The sequence below is a fragment of the Paramisgurnus dabryanus genome, chromosome 20, assembly GCF_030506205.2.
Source record: "Paramisgurnus dabryanus chromosome 20, PD_genome_1.1, whole genome shotgun sequence".
Taxonomy (NCBI): domain Eukaryota; kingdom Metazoa; phylum Chordata; class Actinopteri; order Cypriniformes; family Cobitidae; genus Paramisgurnus; species Paramisgurnus dabryanus.
Genome location: NC_133356.1, coordinates 24,858,268 through 24,878,330, shown reverse-complemented (window position 1 = coordinate 24,878,330; position 20,063 = coordinate 24,858,268). Strand labels below are relative to the sequence as shown.

The window sequence follows — 20,063 nt, the reverse complement described above, 5'->3', positions numbered from 1 at the left end:
AGGCTAGATGGCTCGTCCGCGCTGATGGCCAATTGAGTGGAACGTCCGCATTTTTGCGGCCATCTTAGGACAGGGCGCTCGCTCACTCGTAGCATTGAGTTTTAATGATGCAGGTACTTTTAAATGACCATAACTTGCTTAATTTTTTACCGATTTTCAAACGGATTGGTTTGTTATAAACGTCAAAGATGTACCTATGACACTGAATACGTATACTAAAAATAAATAAAAAATTCATGAAACATCTTAAAGCATCCAGAATTATAGCCACGTTAATAACGTTTGTAAAAAACCAAACCGTTTGTAAATCCGTCAAGAATTCAGCAAGTTACGAGCATTTTAGTTGGCGTATGTCACTCACCTTCCGTCCACAGCAGCAGGGAGCAGCACTATGGCAGCACTGACCTAAGATGGCCGCCAAGTGACGACACAGCTGACTCCGCCTTGAGCCATCTAGCCTTTATATACATATCTATGCTCGGTACGCCCGTCATCACAGGCACACTCATTCTGCCAGTGTGTGGAAAGAGAAGGTTCTGGAGTGAGGTAAGACATTTTATTTGTAAATATTAAACATTAATTTCGACTTAATTACTCTATACCAGAGATATTCTTAGCTACTATATCTAATAAAACCCCAAAACAATGTATTAAAAGAGAGTTTGCTTTCTATTAATGGTGAATCGAAAGACTGGTTAGCCTTTGGCTAGTAGTAGCATTTCAAGTATCCGCAAGTTTCTCGCCAAGTTAAATTTCACGAAAGTAACACTTTCTCTCCCATTTCAGCTTCTCCCCGGAGATCTAATACCCCCTGCCTGATCGGCTGCATCGCTCAGCACTTTCCAGGTCTAATCTGTCTTTACTGTTGTGTCGTGTTACATTCTTTGGATCACGACCCAACATCTCCAGGCTCTCCACTGTCAATCCTTCACTGCGTCGGTGGACGACTAGCGTTGTGTTTATGTCTTTATTTTACGAAAACGGTGAGTATACATAAACTAGCAGTGTTTGTATATTACTTTGGTCACATATCTGCTTAAATGAACGTTTTGGAGGGTCTTAAAACTAGTATACCCTAGCTATTGGGTGTGATCTAGCTTGACGGATGAGAACAAAATGGCGTCATGATGCTTTGCGCTCTCCGCTAACCGTGACGCACTCTGCACCACTGCCACGATCGCACAACTTTAATGGATTTGTCAGACATATAACTCGTAGTTAGGCATTCTTTTAATCATTTACGGTAAGCGAAGATATCGAAGTATGTGTTTATTTCATTGTTAATCTAGCGGAGTGTGATGAGGTTCATTGGGTAACCATGTGTACGTCGACCTTGGATTCAAGACGATCGACGCGATATATTAGGCGTTTTTAATGGATATATTTGTAAATTGTCCAATAAAATACCAGATTCGTCTTTGATTTTAAATCTGTCGCTTTCTTTTACACTTCAAGGTTTGCCTTAATGTTCATTTGATATACACGCGATATGTCTAAAGACCATATGGTGTACGCGCACGATGCTACTTGGATATAGTAAATATCTAAATAGTTTGTTAATTAAAAGTTTTTCCATTAACTTGCGTGCTACGCTTAAATTTATTTCTTCACCACGTGTTTTGGGCTTGAGTCATACTGGAAGCTGCTGACGCAGTTGGTGACGTGCATAGTGGAGTTTGATCCATTATTGATCTGCTACATGAGTTTGCAACTTTGACACATGTTTGCCCTTAACAGACACCACAAAGAAAATATACTTTAAAATCCATTCTTCTATACATAAAAGGATTGTGAGGGCCATACAAGCCTTAACTTTTGGTCATGTGACTCCATCAGTATATTGCAATGAATTTCACTTCATCTTTCAGAGCTGTTGCGCAGCTGTTGGAAAGCGAGCGGAGGAAACCTAGTCCACGAGCAAGGAGTTTGCAGCCACTGTGGCAAGACCTTTTTCATGTCAGAGACCGAGCACACTTGCAGTTGTTTATGTCATCCCCTCTTCTCCAGACAGAAAATTCCCAAAAAATCCCACTCAAGATCATTTTATCTTGCTGATAGTGCTTCCGATCACTCAAAATGTCTGTCAACGTCAACCGCAATGTGTCGGACCAGTTCTACCGCTACAAGATGCCCCGTTTGATTGCCAAGGTACTGGTCATTCGGGAGGAGTGTGCTTTTGGTCCTGAAGACTATTTATTTGAGTTAAATGTGCCAGATTAATGTTTTTTATCACTGAAGTATTAAAGATAATCTGCTGCTGAGAAATGTCTTTTAAATTAAATCCAATAGGTGGAAGGCAAAGGGAATGGAATCAAGACGGTCATTGTCAACATGGTTGATGTTGCAAAGGCATTGAATAGGCCACCAACCTGTAAGTTGTTGGAGAAATGTGTTATATCCTGAAGAGTTTGGTTTTAAAATGAGATTACTCTTGTATTTTTGAATGTGGATTCCAATTAATATCAATCAAACTGTTGTTGGTTTTTTAAGCCTTCATAAATAAAATAAAAATAGTTATCTTGTTTGGAACCAAACTTTTCATCTGATGAAACAGTTGTGATGTATAATGTTATTTAAAGCCTTTCATTGTAAAAAGTAGTCTAATCCTGTTTAATTGTTTTTGTCAATTCTTAAGACCCAACAAAGTTTTTCGGCTGCGAGTTGGGGGCACAGACTCAGTTTGACGCAAAGAATGACCGCTACATCGTAAACGGATCCCATGAAGCCAACAAACTTCAGGACATGCTGGATATATTCATCCGCAAGTTTGTGCTGTGCTCCGAGTGTGACAATCCCGAGACTGACCTGGTAAGTTGGAAGATAGTGATTGTCCATGCATGGTTAAAAATGAAAGATTCCCTGTTTTGCTATCTGTCAGATAAAATGGAGAGTATTTAAACATGTTTTGGGTGCAAGTACAAGGTCTGTTGATTTATGCTGAGGTTCAGTACATTTGACTTTACCCCATGTTTTTCATGTGTCCGCCTACACAAGCACTGCTGTTGACAAAATATTTCAAAGTAGATGCTGTCACAAATCAATGCTCAATGTATATAGGAATGATGCAGAATTGTTCTTGTATTGGCTGTTAACATTCTCTACTGCCTGTTTAATTTACCTAATTAAGTATTAAAGTCAAATCAAGATATCTCACTACACTTAAGTGTTTTTGGTAATCTTGCGCCTAACAATAATAATCAATAATGAACTTTAGACTTAGTTCAAAGAACACTTGACTCATTTTGGGTTAACATTTGCCATGCATGGTTGCAAGCAATGAATTTGCTTTTCTAAACCTTGGTTGTTTTTGAAAGTGAAAAATGAAACCTTTGTTGACGCACAGCAGGTTACAACGTTCTTCTTGGTTTCAGAAGTGCCCCACATAGTGCCTGTTACTTGAATTAAGGCATTGTTTGTCTTTCAGCATGTTAACGCAAAAAAGCAGACGATCGGAAGCGCCTGCAAGGCGTGTGGTCATCGGGGAATGCTGGACCTTCGCCATAAGCTCTGCACATTCATTCTCAAAAACCCACCTGGTAAGTCTTGTTGACAGTTGCCAGTGTTTTTTTGTTTTTTTTTTGCAACAGCATTGTTACTTGAAGTAGGTAGGCCACTTAAATTGTTAACATTGCATATTTTGCTGATCTGTTTGAATGCAGAGAGTGAAAACAGCTGTGTGAAAGAGAAAAAGGAGAAAGATAAGAAAAACAGAAAGAAGGATAAGGAGAATGGCTCAGGAAGTGGTGAGGCTGGGAACCATAACGACATTGATGCACCAGATGCTGTGGTAAGTGAAAGGAATCTGATAGGAATTGTTATTTTAAATTGCAATTGTGACCATAACGTTGAAGTGTGTACGCTTATGTATAGGACGGCGAAGATGATGACGATGACTGGGCAGAGGAAACCACTGAGGAGGCCCAGCGGCGGCGCATGGAGGAGATCAGCGACCATGCTAAGAACCTGACCCTCAGCGAGGACCTGGAGAAAACCCTAGAGGAGAGGGTCAACATGTTCTACAACTTTGTCAAAGTAAATATTCCTGTGTAACTGCTTTTTTATTGTCTTTATTCATGCGGTTAAGCAAGAATCCAACAGACTGCTTGTACTTAAACATTCTTTTCTCTTTTATGATCAGCAAAAGAAGGAACGTGGCACAATAGACTCTGCCGATAAGGATATTCTGGCTGAAGCTGAACGGTTGGATGTGAGAGCCATGGGGCCGCTTATCTTGAGCGAACTGCTTTTTGATGTGAATATCAGAGACCAGGTCAAAAAATACAAACGCCATTTCCTACGGGTACGTTGTGACGACCAGTGTGATACTTAATCTTCCAGACAGACAAGCTGTATTTCTTTGTGTTGATCTATGCCAAATGTTGACAGGGTTTTTATATCTTTTAGTTATATCTGAGATGAATGCTGTTTAAAGCTGAAATAAACGATTTATGTAATCTACATAGGCCATGCCAGGTTTTTATCCAAAGTGGCTTATAGTGTATTAAAGAAATACAGTTGCATTTCCTCAAATCAAAACCATGGCTTGCACAGTTTGCACCACAGTTAATCTACACGAAAGACATACGATCACAGCAACAAAAGTGATACATTATCTTCTCTTACAGTTTTGCCACAATGATAAGAAAGCTCAGAAGTATCTGCTGGGAGGCTTTGAGTGTGTTGTGAAGCTTCATCAGAGTCAGCTGCTGTCACGAGTGCCCATCATTCTCAAGGACCTCTATGATTCTGATCTACTGGATGAGGATGTCATCCTCACATGGGCAGAGAAGGTGTGCATAATAATAATTTTTAAGTCATTACGTCCATAGGTTGAGCGTTTTATAAGATAACAAATGTGGCTTCTGTAATGCAACTTATTCAAATAACTTAAACTTTGCTGTTTTGCCTCTTAAGGTATCCAAGAAGTACGTTTCCAAAGAGTTGGCTAAAGAGATCCATGCCAAGGCTGCTCCCTTTGTCAAATGGCTGAAGGAGGCAGAGGAGGAGAGTGAAGGGAGTGAAGAAGAGGAAGAGGATGAAAATGTTGAGGTATGTGTATGATGCATCCTACATATGAGTTCACAGAGATGCTGTTGTTAATTAGAGCAGCTGTCAGTGGGAGCGCTGGGACTCTAATTAATGTAATTACATTAGCCACCATCTAATTTTAGCACAGAAGTCAAAGACTGATATTCTGTTCTCTCAATGCGCATTCGTCCGTTCACAACTCTTGCCTCTTCTTTAGGTTGTGTACTCGTCCTCGGCACGAGAGCTAAAGGTGGAGACCATTAAGCCGGAGAAAGCAGAGGAGGATGACGACCTTGACATAGATGCCATTTAAAGAGATGACAAATGCAACGACAGCAGCCATCTTGGAACTTTGCTACTTCCTGTTCTGTTGACAAAATGGATCACAGTGGCCTCCTGATTAGTTTTTTCCACTTTCTCCTTAGTTAAACTTGCTTTGAGAATGATTTTAATAAGCTCTTTCATTAACTTGCTGCTGTGTATTAAAACCTTTTGAGCTTTATTGTCTGTTTTAAGCAGTTTTGTTGTAAGATTGTTTTCAGTTTTGACTTGATGTTGCTTGAACTTTCATGGGTTTGCTTATACTGCACAACTGATTTTTTTTTTTTCTTGAAATCACAAAATAAAGTTTTTGCTATGTCAAATGGACAGTTCTGCATACTTCATTACTTAATGTATGTTACAAGTTGATTTTATTAAACGCATAAAATTGGAAATAATTATTGAGACTTATAAACTTAATTGATCCTATTAACAAAGGGTGCTGTAAATTCAGGCACTTCTGCTAACTTTATTAGTAATTTTTGAGCTGTGTAGGAAAATGCCTTAAAACTTTATTTACACAATGGCAAGAACATAAACATTGAAATTAGATGTCAGCATTTACTAAGTGATTGAGATGTTTTGTTTTTATCAATATTTTTGAATGCTGACGATGGTCTTTTGAGGTTTTGTATTTTTTTATAAGGCATGGTGAAATGTTATGAAGTGAGATTACTCAAAAGTCTTAAAATTAATTATATATATATATAGCTAGAAAGCGTAATTCATTGTGAAAAATAAGCCAAATAGAAAATAGACATAAAAACATATTATATTATACCATACATTTTTATCCTTTCCTAATATGAATAAAGTTGAGATTATATATTAGGCTAACACCTAATTATGATGATAATAGTAAAATGTGGAAAACTATTGTCCTATCGCTGGTTGTGTGTAGCACCTGCTTCTCCGCATCATACTTAAGAATTCCAAAAATACAAACTATAGCAGCTGGTAAAGATGTTAAGTTTATAACAAGATTCTTGATCATTTCAGTCTGACCTGAAAATTAAGTGGCACGTTCAAAAGTCTATTTTTTTCTGAATCTAACCTTTGATGAAACTGTATCGTTTTATAAGACAAGTAACAGCTTTTGAATCGCTCCCACTGTACTTTGACGTTAAATGCCAGTCTTAATGTGACGTAATACACATATTTATAATCAAGCAGGATCAGAAAGTCAGGAGCAGCACTGACTTCTATAGTAAGAAAAATTATAGTGCTCAGCTCCACAACTGTTCCGTTACAAACACTGCTCGAAATATCTTTGTTTTCATCAGAGCAAAGACATTTATACCGGTTTGAAATGAGTAAAGATGCAAATGTTCATTTTTGGGTAAACTAAAGGGTTAGTTCACCTTAAAATGAAAATTCTGTCATTATTTACTCATCCTCATGTTGTTCTAAACCTGTATGAATTTCTTTTTTCTGATGAACACAAAAGAAGATATTTTGAGACAAACACACAGCAGATAGTGACCACTGACTTCCATAGTAGGAAAAAAATATTTTGGAAGTATTGTGATAAATGATGAAGAAAATATTTTGATAAATGATGGTAAGCAAATAGTTGACGGTACCCATTAAATTCCATCATTTTATTTATTCCTACTATGGAAGTCAATGGTCATTTTAGGATGAACTATTCCTTTAACGGAGATACGTCAAACCTCAGATGGTCACTAGATGGCATGATACAACAGTACATCTTAAACTGCGGTGACTCACCTGTAAATCTGCTCCTGGTTTTGGCTTAGAAAGCTTAATTCATTGTGAAAAATTTGCCAAATATAAAATAGACATATAATAAAAACGTATTAATTGCATTACACATACATTTTTTCTTTCCTAATATGAATAAAATTGGGATTATGTATTAACACCTAATATGATGATAATAGTAAAATGTGGAAAACTTGACCTGCTTCTCCGCATCCTACAGAAGAATTCCAAAAATGTTTTGAAACTGTATCGTTTTATAAGACAAGTAACAGCTTTTGAATCGCCCCATCTGCTCCCACTGTACTTTGATGTTAAATGCCAATCTTAATGTGACGTAATAGACAAACCATATATGGTAAAACTACATTTCAATTAAATAGGGCGTGTCGCGGTTGTTATGATATGACGAAGTTTACCCCTTTTTCCAAACCTTAACTTCGAATCAACAAACCACAGCGGCCTGAGGGATGCGGCGCTCTCCAATGAGCACAGGGATCCATCTGTTTCCTCACTTCCTCTGTCTCTCTCAGGGCTCAGCTCGAAACTCCTGTGCTGCTGGGCGGCCATCTTGGATCTCACTGTGAACGATAGGCGTCAGACACAGTTGCTCGGCTGGAATGGAACCGTTAACGAGCGCGTTCTCGCCGCGTCCCAGACGCCACTGACCGCAAATCTTTACTCGGCAGTTACCGGTGAATGTATCAAACTGTCCGATTGAAGGACCGTCGGATGAGAAGATTGTCTTTGGGGGGAGTTGCAGCGGAACTGCGGAGGCCCTGTGAAGTGCAATTGTATTCTTTCTTGAGCCGGACATCCGAAATATGAAACAGACAGGCCTTTAAGCATTATGTTTTTAATAGTGCACGAATTATGGTACCTATAGCTAATCGCGTGAGCTATTTAGCAATGTATTAGATGGATGGACAACGATAAATACAGTAACAACGGAGCATCCGGAACACCTCACCAAAACTTTTCTAGCAAGTTTGTTTCCAGTTTTAGAAATAAATCAATGATCTTGATTAATCCTTACAATAGTAAAATTTACATTTTACCCTTCGTAAAATCGCGGCTTACATTGTGAATCATCGGGAAGCAGCTCGCTATCAACAACATGTCAACAACAAGAGCACCGCTGCCCACCGTCAACGAAAAGAAAGCTGAAAACGTGAGTACCCCATGTTCTTTCTTTATTATTGGGTAAATACTTGGTGCTGACCGATTCGGACCGGTTCTTGAAACTGTTCCAAATCAGTCACGACTCACGAGAGTGATTTCTTGATCTGGTCACGTCTCAACAACAAGCTAGTAGTTCAGGACATCATAGGTGGGCTACCGATACCAAACCTGCAGGGCAGGTGTCGAAATGACTCTCGTTGTATAGATCATTCAGCTCATTTGTGAACAAAATGTGAGGCGATGTCGCATCTTGTTGTGCTGATTTTGTGCGTTAAGTGGATTAGCAGCATTGTGTCAGTCTTCAGACAGATGGGGCACCAGGCTGGAGTGACGCATGGGGTCCAATGCATCGGAGATTTGGCTCTGTTTCTGCTTTTAGAGTGCAACATATGCCTGTTTGGACACAGTCCGGTACACACTGACCGAGCGTGGGCTTGAATGTTTAATGCACGAATGGGATGCAGATATTGCGCATTGGCGTCAGTCTGCGTCCTATAGGTTACTGCTCATACGTCAGCAGTGAGGCTAATGCAGGTTCTCCCCAAAGGTACCTGTGGCGTAATATTTCAGTCGTTGGTAGGACACGTCTACCTATATCTGTCCGTAGGTCTAAAACAATATGTGCCCGCAAAACAATTTCATATAGGAGGTTGCAGGATTAATATTTAGATGCTTCCATGTCCAGTAAAGGGTGATGTGCCAATTTGTGCATATTTTGCATGAAACTGAATTTTATGCAATTGTATTGTTTAATTTTTTCATAATTAAAATCATATCAAATGAGGTATCAGTTACTGGCCATTCCGCCCCACCCCACCCCCAAAATTTGTTCTTTCCTTCACACACACACACACACACACACACACACACACACACACACACACACACACACACTGGGTGTCAAACAGATTTCAGCAGTAATGCAGTTGGTCAGTATCGGGGTCGGTGGATGGGTGAGTATTGATGAGTTCTCGCAGAAAAGGCCGGACCGTTTGGTTCAATGCCATTCAGCTTGCAAACACAAAAATGAGAGGATCACAATCTAACATGAGGCATCGTGCAAGTATGGTAGGTGACCTTAAATCAAAATCACTTTCTTGGGTATTAATACATTTCTGTGTTTTTGTTTTATATACACCCGTCTGTAGAAGCCCAAGAGGGTTGTTCGCATTGTATTGTTTTTTCAGATCTTTTATGCAGAGCTTTGCGGATAACATTGAGTTTGTCGGGCATCGGGGACAATATGCAGGGAGTGTTGTGTAGCGCAGTGTCAGCGTATAGCTTTTATGTACAGGATGTTAGTAGTACTGTACCATATGAGGCTCACCCACTTTTTAAATGTTACCTTGTTGCACTAATTTATTCTTGAATGAAACAATTCAGCAATGTGTGTGGGTGTTTTTGTAGCCTAGTGTTTGTTACCCATCAGAGGTCCTCATACAAGGTTACAGGAGACCTTGAGAAATGTGGGTCTCAAGTTGATCATCAGCATTTGATTGGTTCAGATGCAAAACTCTCTAAGGTGTATTCTTGTGAACATTTTTATCAGGCTCTTCGTTTAGGTTCAGTCATTTAATTTACTTGATGGCAATTAAAATGTTATTATTCATTAATTGAAATGCCTTATTTTTACAACTACTCAGTTCGTTGGTATTTAGTGCTGCCTCACGATTAGTCCCGACTAATCATTTGCAGAATAAAAGTTTTTGTTTACATGATATATGTTGGTGTACTGTGCATAATAATTCTGTATAAATACACACACATGCAATTTATTAAGAAACATTTGCATGTGTATATACATGTTTATATTTATATATAATTTATATTATTAAAATATTTCTTAAAATTATACATGTATGTGTGTGTGTGTGTATTTATATATAGTATACATAATTATTATACACAATACACACACATATATTATGTAAACAAAAACTTTTATTTTGCAAACGATTAGTCGCGACCAATCGTGTAATGGTATTTAACACATTTGACTATTTTACTGCAAAAAAAAAAAAAAAACATTTATTTTGTTACTTTTATGTGGCACAGATCAGATTTGACCCATGAACATGTAACTAAGCATAAAAAAATTGATTCCACGTAGATTCCGATATTTTTAGATCCGTTTGAGGCATGTGGAAATAAATCGGATTTTGATCGGATACATGCATTCGCGAACATTCGGTCAGTATCATTATCTCATTTTTGACAGAGAAGGCATTTAGCTGCTTTTGCATCTGAGCTCTTCATATTATCTGAAAGATGGTATTTTGCAAGTCTATGTATGAATTCAGGCTAGGTATTGTTAACTTGATTGTTTTGAGAAATGTGAAATGGCAATTACTAATCAGCTGAGCTGACCTGTGGTGTCATTTTGAATGTGACAATGGAATAGAGTTGTTGGGGAATTTAGGCAGATGACTCTGCTATTGGACCTTTCTAATACGGGACGGATGGAGTCAATATCACTGATTTCTGCACTGACTAGGTCCTTTGTGCTTGTTGTCATTTATCTATTTATTTTATATGACAGTTTGGAAATTGCACCCTTTATTGAGGGTAAAATGTTGTCTGTGGAACTTTCCATGAATAGCTGTGGCTGCTTTGACACATATTTGTATGTTATTGTTATTATTGTCCATAAAATTGTTTGCAATTAAGTTTTATTATGTGCTTATTAATTTTGTCTTCTGAATCCACAGCACACAACAAATGGCCGGGCTGAGGTGACCTCTCGGTCTGTGCGGTCGAGTGGTCGAAACAGGAATTCTGGATCGGGGTTGGATGATGTACACCCTCTTGTTGGGAATTACCGACTTCTAAAAACCATAGGGAAGGGCAATTTCGCCAAGGTCAAACTGGCTCGGCACATCCTCACAGGAAGCGAGGTGGGGTGTCAAGAGTCATAAGTGTGTTTCCTGACATACAGTGGGGTTTTCCAGAGACCGATGCATGTAGTTATTCTGCCTTTGTTGTTGCTTTCTTGGACAACATTGTTGTAAATTATAAAGGGTTTCAAAATATTATGTAAGAGAGTTCACCCAAAAATGAAAGTTCTGTCATAATTTTGTCCCTCTCATGTTGTTACAAACCTGTATGAATTTCTTTGTTCTAATGAACACGAATGAAGATACTTAGAAAAATATTTGTAACTAAACCAATCATGAGCCCCATTCACTTCTACTATGAAACTGAATGGGGCTCATGAATGGTTTGTAAAACAAGGCAACATGGATGTTACCTTAAGATATCAAATATATGATTAGTATTTGACTTTTAGGCTCATCTTTCCATTTCTCCTTTTTCAGGTGGCAATTAAAATGATTGATAAAACCCAGCTGAATCCAACAAGCCTACAAAAGGTGAGTTTTACATTTGAATATTTATATAATGAGAAGTGGGTGTGTTTGTGCTGAACATCTCTGAAACTTAAATGGTTAAGTAGGAATTACTGTACTAATATATGAATGGCTTTTTGGTATGATTGTCATCTCACTCCTCAATGCTAGTTAATGCCAAAAACTTTGCTATAAGATAATGTGTATTAGTTAGTTGGAGCTGTGTTGCTTGTAGATCTGCAATTGAATGTGCAATGTGATTTATCTTTAAAGACCGGTTTCATCTAGAAATTAACATTTTGTCGTCATTTACTTGTCGTGGTGCCATTCTTACCCAGTGTTATTTTCTTTCTTTCTTAAAAGATAAAACAAGATCTTAGGGTGCATTATGCATTAAAAGTGCTTTTAAAAAGTTAAAAAATTCTGGAACCATATGATGGCTTGTTAAGGTTGGTCATGTGACAAATGAGAACCAATAGTATTTGGCATTAACAACAACATCCACTTTCATTGTGCGGTTGGATAAAGACATCCTGTCTATGATCTCCTTTTGCATTTTACAGATAATATCATGTTGCATAAAGACAAATTATTTTGGGGGTGAACTATCCCTGTAAATGTTGCAGTCATCAAACTGAATGCTTACTGCTAAATGCAATAATGATTTTCTGTGATATCCAAAGCATTTATCTTAGGTTTGTATAGTGGAAGTTAAGGATCCTTTTAGCTTCATCATAAAGAGTCTATTGAACAGACAGAGTTAGCAGTAACCTTCACACTCTGAGCGCAAATACGGTAGTACCAGCTGTGCTGTAATATTCAGCCCACCTACTGCAGACAGCATCACCGCTCTCTGTCCGATTTCACTGAGAACAGGCTGTAACACCTGCGCATTTACTGCCTTGTTTTAGAAACGGTTTATTTCTAACAGCGTACAAAGATGTGTGGGAATTTGGAGTGAGCAAAGCTGTAATTTGGGTAATTGATGGAAATTGAGAACCAGTTCTAATTCAGAAATGGGTCTGGGATTGTTTTAGGGCTGCAACAACTTTTTGATAAAATCGATAATAATTCATTGACAATGAATTTCATTATCGATTAGTTGGTCTGTGACATTACATGCTCCTGCACCACTGTCGGACAGGGCGGACACGCCTTCGTACTGTACAGCACGAGCCGTGCACTTCTAATTAAAGCCAGGCACTTTTTCTTCATAAAACATGAGCTGCATGTTTATCAGGCGCTTCTTTTACCATGCGACCAGCTCGTTTAAAAGCAAGGAAGCGTTGCCTAGTCAAGGATTTCTTCATACAGCGTGATCTGCCTGTTTATCAGGTGCTTCTTTTCACGGCTCGACCAGCTTGTTTAAAAACAAGGTAGCGTTGCCAGGTCTGCGGCCTTTCTGCTGAGTTCTGAATTGGGCCACTTTTAAACTTTTTTTGCCGGTTCGAGATTGAAGGATCTGGTTCATTAGTTGTTGGTATTTGGGCTTCGAATTGTCATTTGGATGCTTTCAGACAAATTTTGAATGGCCATTGGGCTTGTTTTGTTATGTGAATCTGGCAACCCTGACAGGACAATGACGGAAGCAAAAGCGCAAAAGAACGCTGGTTAATAAAGGCTCAATTTCGTTCTTTAATATAAGTAAGTTTGTATTTGTTTAATTGTTGTTAGGGATTCATAAAAATAATATAGAACTTGATTATCTCTTTAAAGTAAAGAGGAAAAGATTATATAGGAAAACTCTGTAGTAGTGTGTGGCTTTTGTACTTTCAAAAGTAAATTTCTGCACGTGAATACTAGGGGTGTAACGATACATCGATGTGGATCGATACATCAATTTTATTTCGAATGATTCGATGCCACAAGTAAAAATATGAGGTACCTTTTTTTGACACACTCCACGTCCTCATTTCTTGACTCCGCTTCGTGTCGTGCGTAAAGCCCGGGATACACTGCACGATTATTGGCCGTCCCAGACGAAAGATTGCCATCGTGAAACAATCGTCGCGATTTCTGTGATCGTGGCTCTTCATCGGTGGTCCTATGTCATACAATGAGAGAGGTTCAAAGACGGCCGTTTTCCTGGTCTTGCGTCCAAAGATAGCCTACGATAGTTTTCTGACAGTGTCAGAAATTCGGCACGATCATCGCACAGTGTGTTTGCTGCTACGACTTGTGGCCGGTATTTGTTTACCAGGAGCGCATGCTGGTGACGTTGCGCAACGTGTGACGCTGCCGCCACATGCCTCTCGTACCCGAGTTTAAACGATACATGTCGCACAGTGCGATAAGGTAATGATCTTATAGGAGGGCAAAAATCCTGCAGTGTATTCCGGGCATTACAACGCCCTTCAGCCGTTACTTATTCACGATACTGCACAGCCTCTCGTACCTTATTGTTTACATATACATATATATACATATAAAAATTACAGCAAGAGCAAAATTCAAGGCAGTATTGGTTAGGACACCGTGTTATGTTGAACAGTTTGTAGCTCTCCATCAGTCTTCACAACAGCACAGTGAGGAAATGAGGAGGATCTGAAGGGGGACAGATGGACATTTAGGTGGGCCGACAGTGAAGTGACAGAATGGATGGACCTCAGAATGGTTTGGAGTGTAAGATAAAGAATAGAAACAACTTGATACAAAAAGACTGATGACAGTAAGAATGAGAGGATTAAACTGTACTGTTCATCCGATATAATAAGTGAGGAACAGACAGATAAACATGAAATAAAAGGCTGCAGAGAGGGAGAAAGATGGTGGGCTCGACATGAAAAGGATTCAAATGATAATGCTAATCAGCAGTCGCTCTGTGATACACAATCTGAAGCCGTGGCTCTAATTTTAGCAGAGAGCTGCCCACCGCAGTAGCCATTAGTTTTTCCACATAGACATCGATTGCGATTTGGTGTATATATTCTCTCTCTCTCTGTGGCCTGCTGGCAGCTCGCTGGTCCTCAGCCAAACACACGACTCTTGACTCTTATACAACAGTAACCGACCCAAGCATCCTTATTTTCTGTCTCTTTTGATCTTTTTCTCTATTGAGCATTATTTTAATAAGTGTGCGCTTCTTTTGTAGCATTTTTAGTTTTTATCTCTTCTGTCTGTCTGTCTGTCTGTCTGTCTGTCTGTCTGTCTGTCTGTGTGTGTAGGAACATCTTTGCGTGTTGTGTAATTGCCTGTGGGGGCGTGCAAGCTCCTCACTAGGTCTGGACCCTCAAATGAAGTGAGATGTTCTGCTGTGTGCTGCCGTTTTTTAGTCATCACAGAGGCGTTAGGATGGTGCACCAATGGGAGGGGGGTGTGAGAGACGAGTGAGAAAAGAGAATCTCAAGAAAAAGATTTTCGAGTTTATATAGTGGGGTTCAGAAACCACATTGGTACTTACACAAAAATGTCAGTTTTTAGTAGTTAGGTTATGTGGTGGTATGAATAATTATTTAACGATGTCATCTGTCTAGGTCATTGATCAAATGGAATAAAATTTGTGACATTGACATTAACTTATTTGTAAAAATATCACTTAGACATGGATTTCTTGGATTGGATTTCATATAAGCTATACTGAAAAGTTTATTGTAAAGTTAAATTGTAAAGACACTAGTCAAAGCAAAAATTAACCCCAATAAAGGTCTGAAAATCAAATTTTTTAATATTACCCATATGTTTAATATTACCTATTAAAGGGTTAGTTCAGCCAACAATGAAAGATTTACACGCCCTGAAGTCATCCGAAGTACGTCCATTTACACATTTTCATTTATTTTAGAAAGTGTCCTAGCTCTTCCAAGCTTTATAACAGTTAGAATAGGGTCTACTTCCTTCAAGTCCAAAAAAATGTGTGCATCCATCTTTCACAAAAGTAATCAAAACAGCTCCAGAGGGATAAATAAAGGCCTTTTGTGGGTAATCTTAAAACTTTACAAACAAAATGACTAGGCCTGTCACAATTATGGAATTTGGCTGACGGTTATTTGTCTAATAAATTGTGATGATTTATTGCCTGTTTTAGAGCTTTGGCGTTTTTGACGATTAATTTACTGTTTAATGTAATTCTCATGCATTTTTTTTGTTTATGAAATGAGTTTCACACATTGTTGTGATTATTTAAAGGGGACAGAGAATGAAAAACCATTTTTTTCTTGTATTTGTTGAATAATGGTAGTCTACCCACATTCACAAACATACAAAAAGTGCCAAACATGCTAAACATCTGAGTCTCATAGAAATTCCTCTTTTAGAAATGTCAGCCAGAAAACGGCCCAATCTGAAAAACTGATGCTTATGACATCACAGGCATTTCACTGCCCCTCCGCTTTAAAATAATTGCCTACATTTTTTGAGTGGCAGCAAAGTCAGCCAATCAGTAATGAGATTGCAAGTTAAGCCAGTAGGGGGAGCCAAATAGGTGCAAAACCACTTGTTTAAAATCCCCCACCCTAAAAGAGCTATCTGAGAGAGGTTTTTAGGAAGCTTCTAAGGCATTACAGACCCAAACAAAACAATGTTTGTCTACATGTCACATCACAGAACAAGGATAAATACTCCATTCAATCATTCTATGTCACCTTTAAATTAAATCTTTAATAAGGTTTACCTGGCAGTAAATATTAATACATGACACATATTTAAAAGTAATCTAAAACAGTCTCATTATACAGGCGCTGCAGCTCCCCCTTGTGTTTTTAGAGAGATGTCCAATCATTGTGGTGATCTGAAATCATCGTGATGAGGTCAAACAATCGCGATCAAATGATTATTTAATCATTGTGACCGCTTTAAAAATGACCTTGTTGACTAAATGGGGGAAGTTGTAAACTTTTACACACATCAAACCTGAAGGGAAAGTCCCTTAGGGACGGGTTAGGAAAGGGCGGTTTGTAGGCAAGTTTCTGACCAATTTAGATTACGTTTTGTGAGTGGATACAGCAAAATCGCAATGTTTCAATATATTTACGGGAAAAGAAATTCAAAACATCTTCATGGAACATGATCTTTACATAATAGAAGATTTTTGCTATAAAAGAAAAACGTACAACGTGTTTTTTTTGTCCAGGGTCACAAATGTGCTGTTTACGCAAGCAACAGCATTATGTCTATTACCTGTAAAAGATGCCATTTTCACATTAGTACCAAAATACTGGTAAACTATGTGATGTAGTGAAACCGAAGTTTTCTCGAAACGCCTGTGCTACCACCAGTGTTGTCTGTAAAATATGGTAGGGTAGGACTTTGTCTCTGACTCAGTATATTGATGTTTTTATTTTGCGGCCAAAAGTTTGTTATTTACTCTAGGTGGTATTTTTTTATATTTATTTTGGGTTAAAAAGAGACTAACCCAGCTTGTATTAAATTAACCCAGAAAATATTTATATTTGACCCAACAATGGGTTAGAATAACACGTTATTGAAAATAACCCAGCATTTTTTAGTGTAGGGATTCCTTTGTGGAGGATATCGTCTTAGTCAAAGCATTGACTGCAAATTAAATATTTAACAAAAAAGTATTTCTCATCTTTCTGCTTTTGAACTTTTTCATCTAGAAATTGGTAATTAATATGAGTTTGTATCTAAATGTGCAAATTTGGTCTTATGCTAACAGTTTTAAACGATGTATTACCCTTTTATAGCCCAAAAATCACAGTGTACATATCACAGTGGGGTATGGTGGGGTGAGAATTATATGGGGTATATGCTGTACCAAAAACATTTCCCTGTGGTTTGAAATCGCACCGTGTCTCACGCTCTTTCTAAAGCTACATTTGTGAGAACAGAACAGGGACAGAGTCTGCTTGCTATAGTGCTATTAAAGATTCATGACTCTTTCATTTCATTGAGAGGGGAGGATTCGGCCCTCTTTTAAAGATCAATAATAAATAACACACAATGCCGGTTTCCAAACAGAAGGAAGCACTCAGTTGCAAATACGGTGACTCAGTCTGGTTCTGTTCAGCTTCCTGTAACACAGATAGTGTAAAGCTGTCATGCACCAGTACATCTTGACATGTTTATTACATTTGATTATCTTTTCTCCAACAGCTTTCCAGAGAAGTAACAATAATGAAGAATTTGAACCACCCAAATATCGGTAAGTTAATGTGTTTGTGTTTATATGTATGTATATACAACTGAAGAGTTTAGATCCAAAAGCCTCTCCATCAAAAATTATATAAGTTGAATATAAGTTCATCAAATACTTTCGTGTCAAACCCACCCTGTCCCTGAGAAATAATTTTTTTTTTGGCAGAATCCAATTAACAAGATATCATGCCAGACACACTTAGCGAGTTTTGCATCTGAACTTTTCAACTGTTACCACTTCTCCTAACAGGTTATAAGTACTGGTTTACGATGTGTCTCTCAGTTTAATTGTTTCTCCTACATTTTGTAGTCAGTTCCTGTTTGCAAACAGCTTAATGATCAGTGGAGCCAGACACATCGTCATGTCTTAAAACAGGGGCTTTATGTATCACCCACCTATATTTAGACTCTGTTGGAGGTTCAGTCCGAGACATTGAGAGATCCTTGTGGTGACAGCGGTTTTAGAAAATGTGGAAAAAGTTGAACTCGCACAGCTTAGTCTTTATAACAATTATTTACAAAACCACAGGAAATAAAGCTCATGAGAGCGATGTGGGCTTATGGGGCAGAATTTCTTAAGCCTCATAAACCATACTGTGGTGGTACCATGTTACTCAAATATCATGGTATTATGGTGTTTTGCTCTCTTTACATTCTGTGTACTTCAAAATTGTGACACTTTTTTGTGAAATCCAGGCCAAAGTCTTATAATCTAATGATGAGATAAGGAGCATCAAAATTGATTTCACATTGATTTCAATCTTTGACATGACCTAACTCAGTCAATATTAAAGATATCAAGATTATATTTTTAATGCGATGTTCTGTACATTATGTAGGAAGATTTTATGTAGAAAATCTTTATCTGAATAGTAACAAAAATCAAGGCATTAAAGGTGCAATAGAATAAAAAAACTGCATTTACCTAAGCATAGATGAATAATAAGAGCTCTATACATGGTAATGACAAATCGTGAGCCTCAAATGCATTTGTTTCCTAATTTTTATGTAAACCTTGTGCATGCAAAAGACTGCTGGAAAACAGACCAATCTCAACATAACACCGACTGTGACGTCACAGTCGAGATGTACGCCCCAACATTAAATTACACATTAAATCATCACATGTTGCGACCGCCTTGCTCTCGATTGGAGCATGCTTGTCATGTGTTTGCTTTCAAAATAATGTATTTGCGCATGCAAAAGATGTGAAATGTAAACCAACAGTTTTCAGGAATTTTCTTGTTTGATTTTCCTTATCCTGTTTCCTTATATCAATCTTCTCATCCATGTCATCCTTTCCCTGCTGTTTTCCTGTATAGTGAAACTGTTTGAGGTGATCGAGACGGAGAAGACTCTGTTTCTGGTGATGGAGTATGCCAGCGGAGGTATGTGTAATACAGATAGAAGTTCATCTCGTGTGCTTATCTTTTCATGGTCACCCTTATCTATGCCCTCTGTGCTCTGTGTCTTGTGCAGGTGAGGTGTTTGACTACCTAGTGGCTCATGGGAGGATGAAAGAGAAAGAGGCCAGAGCTAAATTTAGACAGGTGCTGTGCTCATACTGTGTCGTTTCATCATGTTCAATACACACTCACTGTGATAAGTTTGTTTTCTATTCAGAGTGACTTTCAGGGTTCGTTCATCTGCCTCAGCTCAGCCTGTGAAGTCCTCTATACCACTTTTGAATGTGACTTTGAAATCAAAATGATTTGTGTGAGCTGTTTATGGCCAAGTGCTGTGTTGTGAATAATCTTTTTCCTTAGACTTTGTGGTCAAGCAGTCTGTACATTTTATTCAATGTCAACAGTATCATGAGTTATTATATTGGATTCTAGCCCATGTTTGTACTGAATGTCACCACGCTGAAATTTGATGATTGAAAACAAAAGCCATAGCTGAACACAGAGCTCACAGAAGCTCAGTCAGGGATATGTGCTGTTCATTTAACCATATTATTGATGTTTTTCTTGGTTGTCATTGTGTTACGTCAGACTTCGACGGGTGATAAAGTAGTTAGTCATCAGTGGGATACTGCGAAACAGAAGAGCCAATCAATGCAGTCCATTGAATTTTGGAAAAAGTTGATAATGTGAGCAGACAACTCACTGGACTAAAGCCCTTTTCCTGAAGTTTATTTGGAAATGTTACACAGGCTAATGTGGAAACTTTATTGATGCTTGCATCCAATCAGGCTTTTCAAGTAAACGGTAGATGAGTAGTCGGTTTACAGGGTGTAAATGTTTTTAAATCACAGACGTTTAAATCATTTTTTTTCTTGATGTACAGATTGTATCAGCTGTGCAGTACTGTCACCAAAAACACATTGTGCACAGAGACCTGAAGGTGAGCAGATGTTTCTTGTATACAGTA

General features: G+C 38.2%; 2 protein-coding genes across 12 annotated transcripts in view; both read left to right on the top strand.

Annotated features, from left to right (window-relative positions):
• The first annotated feature begins 477 nt into the window (after nucleotides 1-477).
• On the top strand, nucleotides 478-5,676 carry LOC135787339 (eukaryotic translation initiation factor 5-like). 2 transcript variants are annotated; one of them, XM_065297261.1, is made up of 12 exons: nucleotides 478-546; nucleotides 787-983; nucleotides 1,869-2,148; nucleotides 2,290-2,371; nucleotides 2,636-2,808; nucleotides 3,425-3,536; nucleotides 3,660-3,787; nucleotides 3,871-4,032; nucleotides 4,139-4,300; nucleotides 4,626-4,790; nucleotides 4,915-5,049; nucleotides 5,246-5,676. In XM_065297261.1, exons 3-12 carry the CDS (start codon nucleotides 2,077-2,079, stop codon nucleotides 5,339-5,341), a joined length of 1,287 nt encoding a protein of 428 aa, XP_065153333.1. In that variant the 5' UTR covers nucleotides 478-546; nucleotides 787-983; nucleotides 1,869-2,076; the 3' UTR covers nucleotides 5,342-5,676. The 2 variants fall into 2 exon arrangements, with proteins under 2 accessions (XP_065153333.1, XP_065153334.1); XM_065297262.2 differs by lacking the exons at nucleotides 478-546; nucleotides 787-983 and adding an exon at nucleotides 1,102-1,243.
• A 1,856-nt stretch (nucleotides 5,677-7,532) lies between these two features.
• Nucleotides 7,533-20,063, top strand: part of mark3a (MAP/microtubule affinity-regulating kinase 3a) — a 33,908-nt gene continuing 21,377 nt past the window's right edge. For 6 of the 10 annotated variants that reach the window (XM_065297253.2, XM_065297250.2, XM_065297251.2 and 3 more), the window contains exons 1-7: nucleotides 9,168-9,321; nucleotides 10,962-11,147; nucleotides 11,568-11,621; nucleotides 17,649-17,697; nucleotides 19,013-19,078; nucleotides 19,170-19,240; nucleotides 19,980-20,036. In XM_065297253.2, coding sequence (XP_065153325.1) covers nucleotides 9,217-9,321; nucleotides 10,962-11,147; nucleotides 11,568-11,621; nucleotides 17,649-17,697; nucleotides 19,013-19,078; nucleotides 19,170-19,240; nucleotides 19,980-20,036 — 588 coding nt within the window. In that variant the 5' untranslated portion in view covers nucleotides 9,168-9,216. Of the gene's footprint in view, nucleotides 8,243-9,167; nucleotides 9,322-10,961; nucleotides 11,148-11,567; nucleotides 11,622-17,648; nucleotides 17,698-19,012; nucleotides 19,079-19,169; nucleotides 19,241-19,979; nucleotides 20,037-20,063 lie in introns of those variants that run through there. The other 4 variants (XM_065297254.2, XM_065297252.2, XM_065297255.2 and 1 more) reach the window with 2 other exon arrangements.